Raw genomic sequence first — 8,090 nt, 5'->3', positions numbered from 1 at the left:
AAAGAATAACATAAAAATCTGAAATTTATGCACATATATCCAAATAATCATCTAAACTTTAGCTAGAAAATAATTCTAAGCTAATAGGTACTTAATACTCCAATTAAGTATATATTAACTCTTTTATGCAATTCATCAAACACCTTGTGTGCGTGCTTTTGTGAGTTAAACCACTTTAGTAAAGGGTTATATCAACTCACCTCAATACTTCTCGAGCCAATACGTAGGCCCCAGCCAATTGACACCAGTCAAACAATCGATTCTACAACAACAGTGCATTTTAATCAATTTTAAAATTTCACACCTAAACGTGAAATTTATTGTTGATATAGAGGAAGAAGGGAATAACTATTCAGTTCTTACCTATTACTACTGTAGGGTAATTGACAATAGGGAATTTTATATATCTGAGTTCAAGAATTAGTGATTTGTAAAGAACCCTAAATTTTCCGTGCCTGCGTGATAAAGAGCCTCCGTTTTGCCGGTTCGGTTCGTGCGAAGGACAGAATGTCTCTCTGTTTTTTTTTCGTATAAAGTTTTGGTCCTACTAGCCCTTTATGGGCTTTTAGGTTTGTCCCCTGCTTCTTTTTTTGTTTTATTGCTTTTATTTTTTATATTTTTTTTGGGATTGTTTTGTTTTCATTTAACTACTGATTAATGACACCCACTTTTCATAATTAAAAATATTAAAACTATTAATATTTTCCTAATTGTATATCCAATTATATATATATATATATATATATANAAATTTTTTCTCAACAATAATCACGAATTCAAATTAATTTCTAGGTCATGGAATACCAAAATCAACAAGACCCGATCAAAATTTCAAGCTTTTCAAAAGGTCAATAATTGTGATTTTTACAAGACCCAATAGCTCCCCTTTTCTTCTTCTTTATCTTTTTCTTCTTAGTCATGGGGTCGGAGAGGTGAGGGCGAGACAAAACTAGGATGGGGTTGGGGTAAGAAGATGAACCTGGAGGGGAGGGGGAGGCGCTGGGGTTTGGGGTTGAGGAAGAAGACATGGGTTGATATTTTTTTTCTTTAATTTAAAAAGGAAATAATTAAAAAACGGAAAAAATAAAACAAAAACTTAATTTCAGATGAGATTTTTAGTTTTCACGCGCCTCTTTTATGTGTGATACACGCGTGTGACACATGGCAAAAGAGGTGTGTAATTGACACACTTTTAGAAGTTTTGGTATATAATACTATTTCCGTGTTTAACAAGTGTGTAAGAGGGATTTGAGTGCAAGGTCGATGGGTAAAGTATGTTTTTTTGCCTAAATGTAATACTAACATGTTTGCAGTTTTATATAACTGAACAATAAATGCCAAGCTAGTACACTAACCTCCCATTATATGCGAGATTAGGACCAAAGCTGAACCCCAATTGGTCTGTTGTACAGAGTCTAATTACCCCGTGTATTGGGAAAAATTGAGTTCGTATATAAAATTAAATATGAGGTGATATATCATGACACGTTGACTAGTAGAAAAATGACTGATTGGCAAAGTAAAAAGGCACTAGCTTCAACAGGCACCGGGAGAGGAAGGACAAAAGCTCGTACCTATTGATATTCATCAGTTATATCAGAAGAATGAACTTTTGTAGTAAAAGAGGTACATATATGTATTATTGGTAATTAATAGACATTAATTACGGAAAGCGTTATGGAATTTGTAATGAATCAGTTATGATTACCAATCATAACGTTACACTAATGCCATTAATTATCATAAAGACTCTATTATGATAAAGGAAAAAACGTATTACTTCGAGATAGATATAAAAGGGGGAAGATTGAACATTTGTAAGGACACGAAATGCTATTGCAATAAACAGATTTATTTTGCTTTCTTATGCTTATTGAAGTCAATTTCTTTTATTCATTATATATTTGATTATCATTAACCCGAGTTCTTCTAAAATAAAGCTTTGACCGAAATCCCAAATTTTTGTTAAACAAATTGGTTCCGTTACCGGGAATCTGACAATTTATTCCTTCCTACATTAATCTTTTTATTAAATCAATCATGTCGAATGTCAACGACAACAACAATCAAAGAGACCGTCAACTCCAGGAGAATTTGCAAGGTAATGGAACCCCTATCCCTTCTCCATTAAGTTCTCCTCGACAATCTCGAGAAGGAACTCCTGATGGATCTCAATCAAATGCAAATGATCAATTGGAAAATGATGAGGCTATCAACGAAGCTTTACAAAAGTTAATCGCTCAACAAGTCAGCAAAGCTCTTGAGGCTTTCGCTAGCCAGTTGTCGGTCGCACCACCAACACCAACTCCGAATAATAATACTTTGGAAAACCCACGTTCTGGGCTCGTTAATTCAGGTAGTGGTGGAACTCCCAGCGAATCTCGCGATGGCGAACCAGGTAAAATAGTTAATTCTGATTTACAAAATTTAGTATTAACCTTGCAGAAACAGCTTAAGGAGCAAAGCGATCGCATAGAGCAAATACCTGGTGTACCGCATGCAGTCAAGGGAATAGATATGGATAAATATTAACAACAACCTTGGAAACCCAGTGCTGCTCCTCTACCGATTCCGAAGAAATTCAAGATGCCCGACATCCCAAAATACGATGGCACAACCGATCCACGAGACCACGTGACTGCATTCACCACTAGCGTAAACGACAACGATTTAACCAAACAAGAAATTGAATCAGTGCTGGTCAAAAAATTCGGTGAAACACTCACTAAAGGAGCATTAACATGGTATTCTCTTTTGCCCGAAAATTCTGTAAATTCTTTTGCTGAGCTTGCAGATTCATTTATTAAAGCACACTCGGGAGCTCAAAAAGTCGAAAAAAGAATGGAGGATATTTTCAAAATAAAGCAAGGAGATTCAGAGCTGCTCAGAGAATTCGTAGACAGATTCCAGCGTGAACGGATGACGTTGCCTCGCGTACCTGATAACTGGGCAGCTATGGCATTTACCAGTAATCTAAATGAGAAGAGTTCGGAGTCCACGAGACGACTTAAGGAAAGCCTGCGAGAATTTCCAGCAACAACTTGGAATGACGTTTACCACAGATATAGCACGAAGATGCGGATAGAAGAAGATACTATTACCCAGTTTCAAAAAGAGGAGAGGGTAAGTTCAAGGCGTGCTGAAACTGAAAAAAGGTCTGGTAAAAACAGATACGAGCCTTATATGGGACCAGCGGGAAGAGACTCACGATCGAAACAGGATAATTCAAGGTACGATCATAGGTCAAGAGACAGAGAGTCAGGTTCATCATCAAGGTTTAGGAAAAAACGAAATGCACGAGAGACGCTTGATGATGACAAAAGTTCTAAGGCGAAATCGGCGGTTACAGTTCAATGTAAGCACGTCTGAATTGGTGGATGTTTTGAGAAGCATGGGCGACAAGGTACGCTGGCCGAAAGAAATGAGATCAAACCCAAATAGACAAAATTCTGATCATTGGTGCGAGTTTCATCACGATCACGGTCACAAAACGGCGGATTGTAGATTGCTACAGGGTGAAGTTGACCATTTGTTAAAGCAGGGATATCTTACTGAGTTGTTTAGTGAAAAAGGTAAACAAGCATATATGAAAAACAGGCAGGAACCTCCTAAACCTCCTTCACCAAAAAGGACCGTTAACGTTATAAGCGGGGGAGAAGAAATTAATGGCGTGACGTACACGGCAGCCAAGAAAGTTTCAAAAGTTTCAGTTACACACGGGAAGCGGGTCCGACATGTTTCGGAGGAGGAGAGTATTACATTTGATGATGCAGATGCGGACGGCGTGTTAACTCCACACAACGATGCACTGATAATATCTTTACTTGTACATGATACTAATGTGAAACGAGTTTTGATTGATCCAGGTAGTTCCGTGAACATCATTTTACTAAGAGTATTAAACGAGATGCAAGCCGAAGATAAGCTAGTACCTAAGGCACATACGTTATCTGGCTTTGACAATTCAAGCGTCATGACAGAAGGGGAGGTAGTACTTACAACATTCGCAGAGGGAGTTGTCAAAGATACGAAATTTCAAGGGGTAGAGATGGATATGGCTTACAATATGATTCTCGGGAGACCATGGATTCATGAAATGGATGCTGTTCCATCTACCTTACATCAAGTCATTAAATTCCCATCACAATGGGGAATCCGTCAAATCCGTGGTGATCAACAAACACCTAGGAGCATCAACTCCGTAGCAGATTCAAGCACAAAAAATAAAGAAAAATAGCAATTACAGAATCCAGTTAAGGATACTACGACGCAAGCCTCAACTGAACATGGGCGAACAGATGTGGACTCAAGGCCCGATTCCATCCAAGAACCGGAAGAAAATGGAAACATCAAAACAACGATTGAGGAGTTGGAGGCTATAAAACTATTCACACAAAAGCCTGAAAGGAAAGTCTATATTGGGGCCAACTTGAGCCACGAAATGAAAGGTAAGATAACTGAATTTTTGAAAACTAACGTTGATTGTTTTGCCTGGTCCCACTCTGACATGACAGGAATACCTTCGGAAATAATGACTCACAAGTTAAATGAAGATCCATCATATACACCTATCAAATAAAAGAAAAGAAAGCAGGGAGCGTTCAAAAATCAGGTGATTCAAGATGAGGTGCAAAAACTTTTAAAAATCGGGTCTATTCGCGAGGTAAAGTACCCTAATTGGTTAGCTAATACTGTAGTAGTACCAAAAAAGAATGGTAAATGGCAAGTTTGTGTAGATTACACTGACCTAAACAAAGCTTGTCCCAAAGATTCTTTTCTGTTATCACATATAGATCAACTAATTGATGCTACTGCAGGGCATGAATTGTTAAGTTTTTTAGATGCATATTCAGGGTATAATCAAATCAAAATGGATCCTCTAGATGAGGAAAAAACTTCATTTATAACAGACATGGGGACTTACTGTTATAAAGTAATACCATTTGGTCTCAAAAATGCTGGTGCCACATACCAAAAGTTGGTGACCAAAATGTTCCAAGAACATTTAGGGAAAACCATGGAAGTCTACATAGATGATATGTTGGTCAATCCCAACAATCAAGGAATCATATACACCACCTGTCTGATACATTTCAGATTCTCCGTAAATTCAATATGAAGCTGAATCCCGAGAAATGTGCATTTGGCATTTCATCAGGTAAGTTTTTAGGTTTTCTTATTTCTAACCGTGGCATTGAAGTAAATCCCGCACAGATTAAAGCTATTGAAGAGATTCCTGATATGCTTACAAGTAAGAAAGAGGTACAGAGACTGACGAGAAGAATAGCAGCCTTGGGAAGATTTATTTCCAAGTCATCAGAAAAATGCTTTAAGTTCTTTTCAGCTCTTAAAAAGCAAGATCAGTTCGAATGGTCTGAAGAATGTCAGCAAGCGCTCAAAAGCTTGAAAGCATACTTGTCAAATCCACCGTTGCTCGCAAAACCAAAGAGGGGGAAAGGTTGCTTATCTACCTTGCTGTTTCAGAAGAAGCGGTGAGTGCTGTTTTTGTTCGTGAAGACCAAGGTAAAAAATCTCCTATTTACTATGTAAGCAAATCATTACTAGATGCTGAGACACGGTATCCTCAACTAGAAAAACTTGCACTTGCATTAATCATGGCATCTAGGAAATTAAGGCCGTATTTTCAGTGTCACCCTATCTCTGTAGTAACTGCTTATCCCCTACGTAATATATTGCACAAACATGAGTTATCAGGTAGATTAGCCAAGTGGGCCATAGAATTAAGTGAATATGACATCACGTATCAACCTAGAACTGCAATAAAGTCACAGGTGTTAGCAGATTTTTTGGCCGATTTTAGCCAAGGGATGCAACTAGAAGCAGAAAAAGAACTACAAGTATTCAATGGATCTAATCTAGGAACCTGGACCTTATTTACTGATGACTCATCGAATGTGAAAGGAGCAGGTCTAGGAATTATTTTAGTACCACCTATGGGTGAAACCATACGACAAGCTATAAAATGTCATCCTATGACTAACAATGAAGCAGGGTATGAAGCTGTGATTGCAGGTTTAGAACTGGCACGCGAAATTGGCATAGAGCAGGTCGTAGTCAAAAGTGATTCGCAGTTTGTAGTTAACCAAATGCTGGGGACTTATATAGCCAGGGAGGCAAGACTGCAGCAATACCTGGAGAAGGCGTGAGATCTGGTGAGACAATTCCAAACCTGGAAAGTTGTGCAGATACCACGAGAGGAGAATGTTGAGGCGGACGCCTTAGATAATCTTGCATCTGCGCAGAAGTAACAAATGATGAAAATGCCTCTGTAATACATCTATTCCATTCAGTACTTGATCAAGATAGAAATGAGGTAAATTTCAATAATTTAACTTGGTATTGGAGGAACGATATTGTCGCTTTTTTTGCAGTATGGAACTGTCCCTGAAGATAAGAAAAAAGCTCACGCGCTTCGTAAAAAAGCTGCTCGGTACTGTTTAAAGCAAGGCAATCTTTATCGTAAAATGTTCGGTGGTCTTTTAGCAAGATGCCTCGGACCTTCTCAAACAGATTATGTGATGAGAGAAATACACGAGGGACGTTGTGGAAATCAAGCGGGAAGATCTTTAGTGAAAACCATAACTAGAGCAGGCTATTATTGGCCCAAAATGGAAGAAGAAGCGGAAAGCTTTGTAGCTAAATGTGACAAGTGCCAAAGATACAGTAACAATATGCATAGACCCGCAGAATTGTTACATCCAGTCATTGCACCGTGGCCTTTTATGAAGTGGAGGATGGATATCGTGGGTCCACTACCACAAGCAAAAGGCAAGGTAAGATTTTTGCTAGTACTCACTGATTACTTTACTAAGTGGGTAGAAGCAGGTGCTTTTAAACAGGTACGAGAAAAAGAGGTCAGAGATTTCATTTGGCGAAATATCATATGCCGATTCGGCGTACCAAAGGAAATCGTATGTGACAACGGCCCACAATTTATAGCCACACAAATCACAGAGTTTATTCAAAGTTGGCAAATCAAAAGGATTACCTCAACGCCTTATCATCCGGTGGGTAATGGACAAGCTGAATCGACGAATAAAGTCATTATCAACAATTTGAAGAAACGATTGGAGGAATCCAAAGGCAATTGGCCAGAGGTGTTACCTGGTGTTTTATGGGCTTACCGCACGACAGCAAAAATAAGTACGAGAGAAACACCATTTTTACTGGTATACAGAGCTGAAGCCTTGATCCCAGTCGAGATAGGGGAGCCAAGCACGAGATACGCACAAGCAACTGAGGAATCTAATGAAGAATAAATGCGAATAAACTTAGATTTACTTGAGGAAAGAAGGGAAACTGCGTTAATAAGAATGGCAGCACAAAAACAGGTTATGGAGCAATATTATAATCGGAAAGCTCACCTAAGATACTTCAAGATTGGGGACTTCGTACTCAAAAAGGTTTTTCAATCCACGAGAGCGGCTAATGCGGGAAAGTTAAGTCCAACTTGAGAAGGACCTTATAAGATCCACGGTATCGCAGGAAAGGGAGCATACGAGCTGGAAACAATGGATGGCAAGATTTTACCTTCATATTGGAATGTCGTTCATCTGAAGAGATATTATTTCTAAGGAAAAGAAGTATCCACGGGTAGGTACCCTCATTTTCGAATTTTATTTTTGAATTGTTAAAATTTTACTAACGATTTTAGATGATAGGCAAAATGCTAACCCGTAGTAAATGATGAGTCACGACCTGCAAGACACGTGGAAAAATATAAATTCCCGGTCTAGGGTTACAATTTATTCTGATAGAAATTCAAACGGGTTAGGCAGTCTTCATCTATAATCGCACCTCCGAGTCCCGTACGTTTTTTCCTTTTCAGGGAAAGGACTTAATAAGAGGAGTAAACAAGTGCTCAAGATTTCATACTTCAAAGCTCAAACACTTGGGGGACTATATAATATACGACATACGTATAAAGAAGGCAAAGAAGACTAAAGAAGATAGTCGAAAGTACAAATCAGAGCCTCAAAGTCTACTCATCGAATGAGTCAAGTTCAGAGCAAAGTTACGAGCCAATAACACAAAGCCAGTCGAAAAACCTTATAGATTTTAAAATTTTT

The 8,090-nt window shown here is 38.4% G+C and overlaps 1 protein-coding gene across 1 annotated transcript; it reads left to right on the top strand.

Moving 5' to 3' along the window:
- Positions 3,392-4,237, top strand: LOC109233203. The gene is made up of 2 exons (XM_019398990.1): positions 3,392-3,782; positions 3,867-4,237. The coding sequence occupies exons 1-2, from the start codon at positions 3,392-3,394 to the stop codon at positions 4,235-4,237; spliced, it is 762 nt and encodes a 253-aa protein (XP_019254535.1).

This window comes from Nicotiana attenuata, chromosome 1 (assembly GCF_001879085.1).
Source record: "Nicotiana attenuata strain UT chromosome 1, NIATTr2, whole genome shotgun sequence".
NCBI classification, from domain to species: domain Eukaryota; kingdom Viridiplantae; phylum Streptophyta; class Magnoliopsida; order Solanales; family Solanaceae; genus Nicotiana; species Nicotiana attenuata.
The sequence above is the reverse complement of the archived record's forward strand: the minus strand, read 5'-3'. Positions and strand labels throughout refer to the sequence as shown.

Excerpts from the sequence above, each read along its gene's own strand:
- LOC109233203 (XM_019398990.1), top strand. The coding sequence starts at position 3,392 with ATGGGCGACAAGGTACGCTGGCCGAAAGAAATGAGATCAAACCCAAAT. Across the intron at positions 3,783-3,866 it reads TGATGATGCAGATGCGGACG|GTAGTTCCGTGAACATCATT; the intron begins GCGTGTTAACTC and ends TGATTGATCCAG.